This window comes from Oncorhynchus kisutch, linkage group LG14 (assembly GCF_002021735.2).
Source record: "Oncorhynchus kisutch isolate 150728-3 linkage group LG14, Okis_V2, whole genome shotgun sequence".
Taxonomy (NCBI): domain Eukaryota; kingdom Metazoa; phylum Chordata; class Actinopteri; order Salmoniformes; family Salmonidae; genus Oncorhynchus; species Oncorhynchus kisutch.
The window spans coordinates 16,910,390-16,925,146 of record NC_034187.2 but is presented as its reverse complement, the minus strand read 5'-3'; the positions used below and the strand labels follow the sequence as shown (position 1 = coordinate 16,925,146).

Here is a 14,757-nt window from a genome sequence, read left to right as displayed (position 1 = left end):
CATCAACACCTTTCTTAAAATCAATACACAAGTATATATTTTTAAACCTGCATATTTAGGTAATATTGCCTGCTAACATGAATTTCTTTTAACTAGGGAAATTGTGTCACTTCTCTTGCGTTCTGTGCAACAGAGTCAGGGTATATGCAGCAGTTTGGGCTGCCTGGCTCATTGCGAACTGGGAAGACTATTTCTTCCTAACAAAGACAGCCAACTTCGCCAAACGGGGGATGATTTATCGAAAGCGCATTTGCGAAAAAAGCATAATCGTTGCACGAATGTACCTAACCATAAACATCAATGCCTTTCTTAAAATCAATACACAGAAGTATATATTTTTAAACCTGCATATTTACTTAAAAGAAATTCATGTTAGCAGGCAATATTAAACTAGGGAAATTGTGTCACTTTTCTTGCGTTCATTACACGCAGAGTCAGGGTATATGCAACAGCTTGAGCTGCCTGGCTCATTACGAACTAATTTGCCAGAATTGTACGTAATTATGACATAACATTGAAGGTTGTGCAATGTAACAGCAATATTTAGACTTATGGATGCCACCCGTTAGATAAAATACGGAACGGTTCCGTATTTCACTGAAAGAATAAATGTTTTATTTTCGAAATTATAGTTTCCGGATTCAACCATATTAATGACCTAAGGCTCGTATTTCTGTGTGTTATTATGTTAAAATTAAGTCTATGATTTGATATTTGATAGAGCAGTCTGACTGAGCAGTGGTATGCAGCAGCAGGCTCGTAAGCATTCATTCAAACAGCACTTTTGTGCGTTTGCCAGCAGCTCTTTGTTTATGACTTCAAGCCTATCAACTCCCGAGATTAGGCTGGTGTAACCGATGTGAAATGGCTAGCTAGTTAGCGGGGTGCGAGCTAATAGCGTTTCAAAATTCACTCGCTCTGAGACTTGGAGTAGTTGTTCCCCTTGCAGAGGGGCTTTTGTGGAGCGATGGGTAACGATGCTTCGAGGGTGACTGTTGTCGATGTGTTACTGGTTCGAGCCCAGGTAGGGGCGAGGAGAGGGGCGGAAGCTATACTGTTACACAGTATAAGAACATCCAATAGTCAAAGGTACATGAAATACAAATGGTATAGAGAGAAATAGTCCTATAATTCCTATAATAACCTCAACCTAAAACTTCTTACCTGGGAATATTGAAGACTCTTGTTAAAAGGAACCACCAGCTTTCATATGTTGTCATGTTCTGAGCAAGGAATTTAAACATTAGCTTTTTTATTTGGCACATATTGCACTTTTACTTTCTTCTCCAACACTTTGTTTTTTCATTCTTTAAACCAAATTGAACATGTTTCATTATTTATTTGAGGCTAAATTGATTTGATTGATGTATTATATTAAGTTAAAATAAGTGTTAATTCAGTATTGTTGTATTTGTCATTATTATAAATGAATAAAAATCTGGCGATTTAATCGGTATCGGCTTTTTTTGGTCCTCCAATTATCGGTATCGCCGTTGAAAAATCATAATCAGTCAACCTCTACCGTCTTGTGAGTTGACAGAAATACTTTCCCCAAAACATTTAATTGAGAAGGTTAACTGCGCAGTAGGATTACCTGGCAAAAGTATATTATTTGTATCTATTTGAAAACTTTGCCATGAAATGAGCAGCAGCAGTACAGAATCATCGCTAGACTGGCACATTAGATCACATTGCACACTAGATGTGCATTTGAAGGTCCCGATGCGCAATTAAAGTGGAATTACACAAATCTACATTTGTTACTTTTTTTTTCTGTACCTCCCCCCCAAAAATGGTCTTCTGATGTGATTTAAACATTGGCATTGACAAATTTTTTGTGTGAAATTAATTAAAACCAGGAAAAATACAACTAGGAACATAATTTTGGAAAATATTAAACAATTTGGGGAGAAAAAAACACAGATTTTATAGGGCCCCTTTAGAGATGTTTTATTAACCATTATTTTACCAGGTATCTTGATGGAAAACAGTGCATGTCTTTCTCTTTTACACTAAGGACCTTGAGCTGAGTTGCGTTGCAGCGGAGAGGAGAAGAATGTGCCTTTTTTTTAAAGAAAAAACATCAGTAGCTCACAATGTTTCATTTTGTAAAAGTGGCACTGATGCTCAAAGGTTGGAGACCCCTGCCCTATTCTCTCCCTCCCTCATTCATGACTATTCTTCCATTTGTAACCTAACTCTAAACAGGTGATTTACACATCCAGTCTTCAGAAGGTTCACATGTACTGTTTAAATAGTTGTAGTCTGGGAGCATTTCCATGTAAAAGGACAAATGACCACCTACATGTGAAGTTCATAGGAGCATGTCAAATTGAGTGTCAAATGAAAGCTAAGAGTCTATATGTTTGAGAAATTAAGGCATATAAAACATTTGGAGTAGGTAAAGGCTTTGGTTTCTGGTCAAACAGATGGAAAAGGGGTCTTGAGACTTTCTGGTAGATGTTTTCTAAAAGAGAATGATATACATTTCCATAATGATGAATTTCTGTATATTACAGATCAGGGAACCTTGATGTTATTCTGTTACCGTTATTCTGTTACCGGATTCTGTCTCCTACTGTATTCGAATAACCAAAATACTGCATATATTTTTTTCAAACTCAATGTGTCATGTCACATCTTTGAATTGTAATTCAGAGCAGATTTTTAAGAGCTTTTGGAAAACGTGGTTGCATAAAAAACGGAGACATTTTACCGTAGTTCTGTTACCAAACTTTGCATCTGCACATTCTTCCAGTAAATGTGTATGTGAATTGTACATTATCTTCGTAATCCTTGTGCATGGAGTTGTATTGTTTACAACTACACTGTGTGGTCATTCTCTCTGATGTTTACCACTCATTTTGTCTCTCAACCTAGCCAAGTGGATTACGGAGCCAAACTGTGGGCTTGCAACTTCTGCTATCAGAGAAATCAGTTTCCACCTACCTATGCTGGGATATCAGAGGTGAACCAGCCAGCTGAGCTGCTGCCACAGTTCTCCACCATTGAATATGTTGTCCAGGTAATGGTTCTATTTGATCAATGCTGGATTCTCGAATTGTAATAGAGTATTTTTTTTCCCCAAATCAAAATATTTTGATTTATCTCAATTTGATCCGTTTTATAATAGTTTTTAACAGCATTCAGATAAGATGTCATCTTTCCTACACGTATGTTATTTCATTTTCATCTAGTACGTTAAAACAAGGCCTGTGATGGACCTCTCATACATCTTGATAATGTTACTTGAAAACCATTTTGTCATTGTTTTTATTAGTCCACCTTAAAATTAGTTTGCTGTCCCCCTGGCCCCCACAGAAAATGAAACTGTCAGTCATCTGTTGGATTCTAGCATCCTTTCACTGTTTTATGCAATAGGATAGTTGACCAGGTTCTCTCTCTTTACCCCACAGAGAGGTCCCCAGATGCCACTGGTCTTCCTGTACGTGGTGGACACCTGCATGGAGGATGAAGACCTGCAGGCTCTGAAGGAGTCCTTACAGATGTCCCTGTCGCTGCTGCCTCCTACAGCCCTGGTTGGCCTCATCACCTTCGGACGCATGATCCAGGTCCACGAACTGGGCTGCGATGGCATCTCAAAGAGCTACGTCTTCAGGGGAACTAAAGACCTTAACGCCAAGCAGCTGCAGGAGATGCTGGGCTTGACCAAACCCACTGCTGCACAGGCAGGACGGGGACCACAAGCTCCACAGCCCCCCCTCTCCAACAGGTAAACCACACTACAGTCTACAGCCTTGTTTTGACATTGTATACTGAACAAAAATATAAACGCACCATCTAAAGTGTTGGTCCCATGTTTCATGAGCTGAAATAAAATATCCCAGGCATTTTTCAGACCACGAAAAAGTTTTTCTCTCACATTTTTTTTACATCCCTGTTAGTGAGCATTTCTCCTTTGCAAAGATAATCCATGCACCTGACGGGAGTGGCATATCAAGAAGCTGATTAAACAGCATAATCATTACACAGGTGCACCTTGTGCTGGGGGATCTAAAAGGCCACTCTAAAATGTGCAGTTATGTCAACCAACACAATGCCACAAATGTCTCATGTTTTGACAGAGAATGCAATTGGCATGCTGACTGCAGGAATGTCCACCAGAGCTGCTGCCAGATAATTTTATGTTAATATTTCTACCATAAGCCGCCTCCAACGCAGTTTTAGAGAATTTGGCAGTACGTCCAATCTGCCTCAACCTCAGACCATATGTAACCACGCCAGCCCAGGGACTCCACATCCGACTTCTTCACCTGTGGGATCGTTTGAGACCAGCTACCTGGATAGCTGATGAAACTGAGGAGTATTTCTGTCTGTAATAAAGCCCTTTTGTGGGGAAAAACTCATTCTGATTGGCTGGGCCTGGCTCCCCAGTGGGTGGGCCTGGCTCCCAAGTGGGTGGGCCCATGACATCCCATGCCCACCCATCCCATGGCCACCCATCAATAGATTAAGGCCTAATTAATTCATTTCAACTGACTTATTTCCTTACATAATGCATTTATATTTTTGTTCAGTATAGTACCTTTTTGATTGTGGTCTGTAGATTGGTTGAATTGATTGATTTATTGAATGTATAAGGAAAAAAATACACATACAGCCACACACCAATGCCATGGCAGTACATACAGTACCTGGCAAAAGGTTGGACACTCAGGGGTTTTTCTTTATTTTACTATTTTCTACACTGTAAAATAATAGTGAAGACATCAAACCTATTAAATATGTGTCATCAAGGCAATGGGTGGCTATTTTGAAGAATATATTTTGATTTTTTTAACACTTTTTTGGTTACTATGTGATTCCATATGTGTTATTTCATAGTTTTCTACATTGTAGAAATAAAGAGACTCTGGAATCAGTTGGTGTGTCCAAACATTTGACTGGTACTGTACATTAAAATAATTTAGCATGACACAAAATTAGACTAATCTTAGGACTTATTTTCTTTTGCCTAGATTCCTCCAGCCTGTCCAGAAGATTGACATGAACCTGACAGACCTGCTTGGAGAGCTCCAGAGGGACCCCTGGCCTGTCACTCAGGGAAAAAGGCCCCTCCGCTCGTTAGGGTCGGCCATGTCCATCGCTGTTGGCTTGCTGGAGGTTAGACCTAGACAGAAATATAAACTGCCTCAATGCAGTCCTGGGTTCAAATAGTATTTTAAATATTTAAAATACTTTGGTTTGATAGATTTTTCCTGACCTAACGGCACCAATAAAATAGTAATCTGGCAGGGTAGCCTAGTGGTTAGAGCATTGGACTAGTAATCGGAAGGTTGCAAGTTCAAACCCCCGAGCTGACAAGGTACAAATCTGTCATTCTGCCCCTGAACAGGCAGTTAACCCACTGTTCCTAGGCAGTCATTGAAAATAAGAATTTGTTCTTAACTGACTTGCCTGGTTTAAATAAAGGCAGACTGAAGCAATTGTTTTCAAAGTGTTTGAAAGATTTTAAATAATATTAAAACCCAGGTCTGTTCATATTTGTCATTGGAATGTATTGGTACATATTTCAATGACACCATTTTCAATATTACCATTTTAGTCTGATCAGCCCCCGCACACTACTTCAAATTCATATTTCCCTGTGTTCCTCTGTATGAAGTAGGATTTGTAAGATGATAAACCTATTATGCCGTGGGAATTGACCAGGATTACTAGCTTTAGTCTGTGTTTGGTTGCATTGTTTACTCCGCTTCATAGAAATGTTTTGTAATAAAATGTCCCTTTTTTCCACCATCCAGTGCACCTTCCCGAACACTGGGGCACGCATCATGACCTTCATCGGTGGACCAGCCACTCAGGGTCCAGGCATGGTGGTAGGAGATGAGCTAAAGACCCCTATTCGCTCCTGGCACGACATTGAGAAGGACAACGCCAAGTTCATGAAAAAGGGGACCAAAGTAAGTTTTGGCTCAACCTTTGACGGTTCACTTTTCCTGTTATTTAGACCTTTTTTCAGGTCCGTTGCCACTGTCTGTGAATGATGAAGTTGTGTGTTACACCACATTAAAGTGAGACAATCAGTTAAATGGCTAGATGTGTTTTAGCATAACAAGTTAAACAGGTATTACCTTTTTCTGTATATTATGGTATTTTTCTGCCATGGAAATCCTTGGGCGGGCCTCGTAAGTGTTTTTTTCGGGCCACCTAAATGTTTTAATGTATTTTTACAATATTTGAGAACTAACAATCACCATAAAAGTTAGACAGTTAGGTAGAATAGAAAATTCCCCAAACAATGAATTTATCAGTTGTGGCAGATCAGGGGGTTTGGTCAAGACATTTACCAATATCAGACACAGACAGAGAAGGATCAAGGGTGTTTATTTAAATAATAGATCAAAAAGAAAATGATGGGTCTCCCCTACGAGATGCCATCTCCTGGTATTCCGGGTCTGGCGGTATCCTGTCGGGCACAAAACTGATCTCCCTCTTCTTACCTCTGGAACCGTCAACCATACCACGAGAGTCCTTTCTTCCCCCATTCCTCCTGTGTGCTGCCCTTCTGGCAGCTTTATGGGCCTTGCACAGCTGGTGAGCAATCTGCCCTTGATTACTCACCAGCTCCCAATCAGCCCCAATTAGTCCTGGCTGGAGAGCCCATCGAGACCTGGCATGTCCAGCAGATGGAGTCATCGCCTCGTGATGTATACTCCATCTGTTACCAGGCCTCGATGAGTCTCCCCCTGTTGGCTGACCTGCTGTACGCCACACAGTATAGATTTGATTATGTTTGAGCAAAAGAACATAGCATTAGAATTGCAGGAAATTAGCTTTAAAACTGATTGCTATCTCAGCTCCATGGCAGAATATGTAGATTTGATGTAAATTAGTTTTAAAACAATTTCTTTCAGATCCATGGCAAATGTGTAGAATTGCAGGAAATGTCCTTCACAGTTTTAAACATTTCTCTCAGCTCAATGAAGAAATGTATAGAATTACTGGAAATTGACTTAGTAATGCAAAAACATCTCTACACCACCAAGATGGGAGGCCTCTAAAATGTTCTCTGAAATTCAACCACGCCCAGTGAGCGTAGTGCCACGCCCACTGCCACGCCCACCACCCCTTTTTGATCCAGAAAACAACCTGATATTGGATCCTCTTTTTATCCTGTATGAAGTTGGGGTAAAACCCTTTTTCTTCATTTTCAGCATTACGAGGCATTGGCGAGCCGTGCCTCCATCAACGGCCACATCATAGACATCTATGCCTGTGCTCTGGACCAGACCGGACTGCTGGAGATGAAGTGTTGTTCCAATCACACTGGGTGAGGACACTCTGTCTGGTGAACACACAGGCTGAGTCCAAAATGGTTCCCTATATAGTTCACTACTTTTGACCAGGGCTTACAGGGCCCTGTCAAAAGTAGTGCGCTATATAGGGAATATAGTGCCATTTGATACGCTGAACACACACATATGTCAATAACACTGGCTCCTCCCATAGTAAGAGGAGAGTTTGTCCTCTGTTCTTCTTCTCCAATGCTCTCGTCTGATGCTTTGAGGAAGAGAAGGAGGCGAGGAGAGAGGAGGCGGCGAAGAGAGCCTCCTGAGATTCACCCTATGTATAGTTGAACTCCTATGAGTATATCTGTTTTGCAGAGGCTACATGGTGATGGCAGACTCTTTCAACACCTCACTATTCAAACAAACCTTCCAGAGGGTCTTTACCAAAGATGTGGCTGGAGCCTTCAAGATGGCATTCGCTGGCACTCTGGAGATAAAGGTAGAGCCATTGCACAGACTGGCGGTGTCTGAAATGGTACCGTTTTACCTAATATAGTGTACTAGTAGTGCACTTTTAAGGAATAGGGTGTCATTTTAGAACACAGCCACTGTTCCAATATCTACGCATACCCAATACATTGCTTCTACGTAGTGTGGATATTGGAACAGAGCGACATGCTCTCTTGGATAGTTGATTCTATCCATAAAACTCTATGGGAAATATAGATTTCTTGACTTTGTATTTTACCAAATAGAATTGTGCGCAAACTGCTAATACAGTGCCTTGCGAAAGTATTCGCCCCCCTTGAACTTTGCGACCTTTTGCCACATTTCAGGCTTCAAACATAAAGATATAAAACTGTATTTTTTTTGTGAAGAATCAACAACAAGTGGTCACACAATCATGAAGTGGAACGACATTTATTGGATATTTCAAACTTTTTTAACAAATAAAAAACTGAAACATTGGGCGTGTAAAATTATTCAGCCCCTTTACTTTCAGTGCAGCAAACTCTCTCCAGAAGTTCAGTGAGGATCTCTGAATGATCCAATGTTGACCTAAATGACTAATGATGATAAATACAATCCACCTGTGTGTAATCAAGTCTCCGTATAAATGCACCTGCACTGTGATAGTCTCAGAGGTCCGTTAAAAGCGCAGAGAGCATCATGAAGAACAAGGAACACACCAGGCAGGTCCGAGATACTGTTGTGAAGAAGTTTAAAGCCGGATTTGGATACAAAAAGATTTCCCAAGCTTTAAACATCCCAAGGAGCACTGTGCAAGCGATAATATTGAAATGGAAGGAGTATCAGACCACTGCAAATCTACCGAGACCTGGCCGTCCCTCTAAACTTTCAGCTCATACAAGGAGAAGACTGATCAGAGATGCAGCCAAGAGGCCCATGATCACTCTGGATGAACTGCAGAGATCTACAGCTGAGGTGGGAGACTCTGTCCATAGGACAACAATCAGTCGTATATTGCACAAATCTGGCCTTTATGGAAGAGTGGCAAGAAGAAAGCCATTTCTTAAAGATATCCATAAAAAGTGTTGTTTAAAGTTTGCCACAAGCCACCTGGGAGACACACCAAACATGTGGAAGAAGGTGCTCTGGTCAGATGAAACCAAAATTTAACTTTTTGGCAACAATGCAAAACGTTATGTTTGGCGTAAAAGCAACACAGCTCATCACCCTGAACACACCATCCCCACTGTCAAACATGGTGGTGGCAGCATCATGGTTTGGGCCTGCTTTTCTTCAGCAGGGACAGGGAAGATGGTTAATCTTAATCTACAATGGAATGGTTCAAAAATAAACATATCCAGGTGTTAGAATGGCCAAGTCAAAGTCCAGACCTGAATCCAATCGAGAATCTGTGGAAAGAACTGAAAACTGCTGTTCACAAATGCTCTCCATCCAACCTCACTGAGCTCGAGCTGTTTTGCAAGGAGGAATGGGAAAAAATGTCAGTCTCTCGATGTGCAAAACTGATAGAGACATACCCCAAGCGACTTACAGCTGTAATCGCAGCAAAAGGTGGCGCTACAAAGTATTAACTTAAGGGGGCTGAATAATTTTGCACGCCCAATTTTTCAGTTTTTGATTTGTTAAAAAAAGTTTGAAATATCCAATAAGTGTCGTTCCACTTCATGATTGTGTCCCACTTGTTGTTGATTCTTCACAAAAAAAATAGTTTTATATCTTTGTTTGAAGCCTGAAATGTGGCAAAAGGTCGCAAAGTTCAAGGGGGGCGAATACTTTCGCAAGGCACTGTATCTTCTAATATCATCTGTCCTTCTTCATTTCAGACATCTCGAGAGATCAAGATTTCAGGAGCCATCGGGCCATGTGTGTCATTAAATGCCAAAGGGCCGTGTGTGTCTGAAAATGTGAGTCCATGTCAAATACATAGAACAGTGACCGAATACTCTACATCATCGATCAGCTGATATGCAGAACAGACTTGTACTTTTGACCGGTCAACACTTTTGTAACTGTAGTTGTTAATCCAGAATATTGTGTCCTGAATCTCTGCCGAAGGAGATGTATCAACATTGCTCTGTTTCTGATCCCTTCTAGAACAATGTCGTTCTGATACTGATCCCTTCTGTTTGTTTCCTTAAAGGAAATTGGAACAGGGGGCACATCTCAATGGAAGATATGTGGTCTTGACCATAACACCACTCTGGCAGTGTACTTTGAGGTGGTCAATCAGGTATGCCTTCATATTACACACTCTGGATTGTGATCACTAAGCTACTTTTGGTAATAACTGCCATATTTTGTGTAATGTTACCATATTTTGTGTTAAAAGCTTTTTATTGGCAAGGTTTCTGAGTAGTCGTTTTTATATCACAGTAATCTGAGATTAGGTGATCCACAGAGCAATGTTCCACTTGTGCCAAAGACTCAGTGAATTTGATTGCACCACCATAGAGGGTACTAGCTGTTCCATAATGATCTCTTCCACTGCTGTACTGGGCTGGTCAGAGGTACTGGATAGAGGTGCAACAGCATCACTATGCCACCAGATGGTGTGCTCATATATTAAACCACTATGGCCTCTTTATGAAACATACAGTAGTATAAGATGGATCTATAAATGTAATTGAGATGATCACATTCATTTTAATCCAATACATCCAGTTATGATAAACTGAAAGATTACATTTCAATGATTTTAGATTGGCAGTGTTGCCATAGGTATATTTGAGGAAGAACACATTTGGACAGACAGTAATGTCTGTATATGTACAGTTTAGTACAGTTTGCAATCTAGTTCAAACATTGTAGTTCAACATTGTAGTTCAAACAGACAATGGTCCAATGTCCCTGATTGACTGTACAATATGCATTGTAAGCTAACCTTTTTAGTTAGAAACAGAACAAATAAGATCGCTGGTATGGCGGTCTTCGTGTATAGATCCACTTAAGACACAAGTGTCACAATCCCATTGGTCATACTAGAGACTGTCTGTCTGTTGCATCCTGTCACCACAATGATCCTTCATATGGTCCTTCTCTGGTGTTTAGTCCCAACCTGTATTGTATTTCATTTCATTCATTCATTTTGTTCACTCAGTAACAATTGCCACTTTTCTTCAGGGAGTCCTGGGATTCATAAAATTAAGTCTGTAGTTGGTCTGTATTTTAGTCTGTAGTCAGGCTAGTTTTCCAGATGGCTCCACATTGACAGAGTCTTGGCCTAGTGTAGTGTCCATAGTGTCTTTACCATCCTCCATAGTCACCTCTGACAAGGATTTGGCCTCTGGTGACCCTGTTTTGGAGTTGGCTTCTGACAAGAGTGATGGGTTGGAGATGTTGTGATGGTGGTGATCTTGGCTCACTATCTCAAGTTGGATGGCGGTGCTCTGTGGGCAGGAGTTCTTCAGAGGGCGCTGGAACAGCCGTCGTATTTTACTCAGGCTTTTCCGCAGAGCCGCTCTGTAGCGCCTGAGAGGGAGAGTGAGTGAGTGAGATTGAATTTAGAGAGAGAGGGGTAGAGAAAATAACCAACAATGCAGTGTAGCCAGCCGCTCGGCCTCATCGGCTCTACAGCTCTGCTCCAACACTGAGAAGCTCATTTCATAATCTCAAGCGCTCAGCTTTTCCCCCTCATAACAGTCGTCATTTAGAAATGTTCTGGAGCTAGCTTCTCAATTCCATCAGGAGTTGTTTCAATTGGCTATTGAGGGGCCTTCAAGACTCGTTCTTTATATTTGTTGAATGAGAGCGAGAACTACTCACTATATTATTGAAGGACTGTTTGGGATATTGATTGTAAGTGTTGTTGGAAAAAATCCTAGAGTTACATATTATTATTTTGGATGATTTTGACTCTCAAGTATCGATTTGTAGAAATATTATATATTATACAGTGCCATGAAAAAGTATTTGTCCCCCTTCTAATTCACTTTACTTTTGTGTATTTTTGATACTGAATGTTATCAGATCTTCAACCAAAACCTAATATTAGATCAAGGGAACCTGAGTGAACAAATAACAAAATTCCAATTCCATATTTCATAAACAAAGTTGTGCAACACCCAATGCCCCTGTGTGAAAAAGTAATTGCCCCCTTACTCTCAATAACTGGTTGTGCCACCTTTAGCTGCAATGACTCCAACCAACCTAACACTTTCTGTAGTTGTTGATCAGTCTCTCACAATGCTGTGGAGGAATTTTGACCCACTCTTTCATGCAGGACTGCTGTAACTCAGTGACATTTGTGGGTTTTCAAGCATGAACTGCCCTTTTCAAGTCCTGCCGCTACATCCCAATTGGGATTAGGTCTAGACTTTGACTAGGCCATTCCAAAACTTCAAATGTGTTGCTTTTTAGCTATTTTCATGTAGTCTTGATTGTTTGTTTTGGATCATTGTTTTGCTGCATGACCCAGCTGCACTTTAACTTCAGCTCAATTCTCTGATACAAAGCAGAATTCATGGTTCCTTCTATTAAAGCAAGTCGTACAGGTCCTGAGGCAGCAAAGCATCCCCAAACATCACCATTCTTGACCGTTGATATGAGGCTCTTACTGTGAAACGCAGTGTTTGGTTTTTGCCAGGCATAATGGGACCCATGTCATCCAATGTATGCCAGTTAGGCTCTACACCAGTTGTAAAGCGGATTAATGTGCTTAATTTCAAGAAGTTATTAGGCCACTTTAGTTGTGATTACAAACCTTATCAAACAATAAGGCCTATGGGCTAGGCTAGATGAGGTGTGCGACTTTTTGAAAAAGTCCTACAAACTTGTAAAGTCAGGGTGATCTAAAATGAATGGATACATACGCAGAAATAAGATGTACATTTTTGAAAAAGTCGCAAAAAAAGGTATGCGCTGTTTCTTGATTTATCAGACTATTCTTAATGTAGTCTTGACTTTACATATAGGCCTACTAAATAATATACAGTGCCTTCAGAAAGTCTTCAGACCTCTTGACGTTTTCCACATTTTGTTACGTTACAGCCTTATTCTAAAATGTATTAAATCGTTTTTTCCCCTCATCAATCTACACACAATACCCCATAATGACAAAGCAAAAACATGTTTTTAGAAATGTTAGCTAATTTATTTCTTATAAAAACTGATATCACATTTACATAAGTAGACCCTTTACTCAGTACTTTGTTGAAGCACCTTTGGCAGCGATTACGGCCTGGAGTCTACTTGGGTATGACGCTACAAGCTTGGCACCTGTATTTGGGGAGTTTCTCACATTATTCTCTGCAGATCCTCTCAAGTGCTGTCAGGTTGAATGGGGAGCTTTGCTGCACAGCTATTTTCAGGTCTCTCCAAAGATGTTCAATCGGGTTCAAGTCCGTATTCTGGCTGGGACACTCAAGGACATTCAGACTTATCCTGAAGCCACTTCTTCGTTGTCTTGGCTGTGTGCTTATGGTCGTTGTCCTGTTGGAAGGTGAACCTTCGCCCCACAGCGCTCTGGATCAGGTTTTCATCAAGGATCTCTGTACTTTGCTCCATTCATCTTTGCCTCAATCCTGACTGGTCTCCCAGTCCCTGCCGCTTAAAGACATCCACACAACATGACGCTGCCACCACCATGCTTCACCGTAGGGATGGTGCCAGGTTTCCTCCAGATGTGACGCTTGGCATTCAGGCTAAAGAGTTTTCATCAGACCAGACAATCTTGTTTCTCATGGTCTGAGAATCTTTAGGTGCCTTTTGGTAAACTCCAAGCGGGCTGTCATGTGCCTTTTACTGAGTAGTGGCTTTCGTCTGGCCAGTCTACCATAAAGGCCTGATTGGTGAAGTGCTGCAGAGATGGAAGGTTCTCTGGAAGGTTCTCCCATCTCCACAGAGGAAGTCTAGAACTCTGTCAGATTGACCATTGGGTTCTTAGTCACCTCCCTGATCAAGGCCCTTCACCCCCGATTGCTCTGTTTGGCCTGGCGGCCAGCTCTAGGAAGAGTCTTAGTGGTTCCAAACATATTCCATTTAAGAATGACGGAGGCCATTGTGTTCTTGGGGACCTTCAATGCTGCAGAAATGTTTTGGTACCCTTCCCAAGATCTGTGCCTCGACACAATCCTGTCTCTGAGCTCTACAGACAAGTCCTTCGACCTCATAGCTTGGTTTTTGCTCTGACATGCACGGTCAATTGTGGGACCTTATATAGACAGGCTGTGCCTTTCCAAATAGTGTCCAATCAATTACATTTACCACAAGTGGACTCCAATCAAATTGTAGAAACATCTCAAGGATGTTCAATTATGAGTCTCATAGCAAAGGGGCTGAATACTTGTGTAAATAAGGTATTTCTGTTTTTAATACATTTGCAAGAATTTCTAAACCTGTTTTCGCTTTGTTATGATGGGGTATTGTGTGTAGATTACTGAGGATTTGTTTTATATCATCCATTTTTGAATAAGGCTGTAACGTAACAATGTGGAAAAAGTCAAGGGGTCTGAATACTTTCCGAAGGCACTGTGTTTGTGTATATATTTTAATATTGGGAGGTGGTAACATTTGGTCCAAAGCACGGAAACACCTCCAATCAAAATCAACTTGATACCCTCTTCATTTTCATCTCCAAATCCATGGGTTTCTATTCCTCTAACCTCAGTCAATCAATGTTGAGAGGGGCTGTTTCTATGGAGATTTAAATAGAAAGACTCTTTTTTTGGATAGTTTTGTGTGTGTGTATGTTTGGAACATCAAATCACAATAAAGTCGCAGTATCGAATCGCAATACATATTGTATTGGCACCTAAATATCTTGATAGTGTTGTGAGGTCCCAGCCCTATTGCTTATCCCTTACGTCTGAATCAAGATCACTTCTCAATTCCCTCTGATTTTGGTTTCATGTGGCCATTGATGGACCACAAGGATATTGAGTGGCTTTATATTGAGGTATAACATCTTCATAAGATTGAGCCTTATTCTTCCTGAGACAGCATTGAAATGACTTTATATTGTCTGAGTGACTGTTTGTTTGGGGCTAGTTGAAAGGGGATACCTAGTCAGTTGGAC

The 14,757-nt window shown here is 40.8% G+C and overlaps 1 protein-coding gene across 1 annotated transcript in view; it reads left to right on the top strand.

The window, feature by feature from the left end:
- Nucleotides 1–14,757, top strand: part of LOC109904248 (protein transport protein Sec23A) — a 39,031-nt gene that overhangs the window by 4,892 nt on the left and 19,382 nt on the right. The window contains exons 3-10 of the mRNA XM_020501486.2: nt 2,881–3,025; nt 3,417–3,733; nt 4,980–5,124; nt 5,766–5,924; nt 7,179–7,294; nt 7,629–7,752; nt 9,569–9,649; nt 9,886–9,975. Coding sequence (XP_020357075.2) covers nt 2,881–3,025; nt 3,417–3,733; nt 4,980–5,124; nt 5,766–5,924; nt 7,179–7,294; nt 7,629–7,752; nt 9,569–9,649; nt 9,886–9,975 — 1,177 coding nt within the window. The remainder of the gene's footprint in view (nt 1–2,880; nt 3,026–3,416; nt 3,734–4,979; nt 5,125–5,765; nt 5,925–7,178; nt 7,295–7,628; nt 7,753–9,568; nt 9,650–9,885; nt 9,976–14,757) is intronic.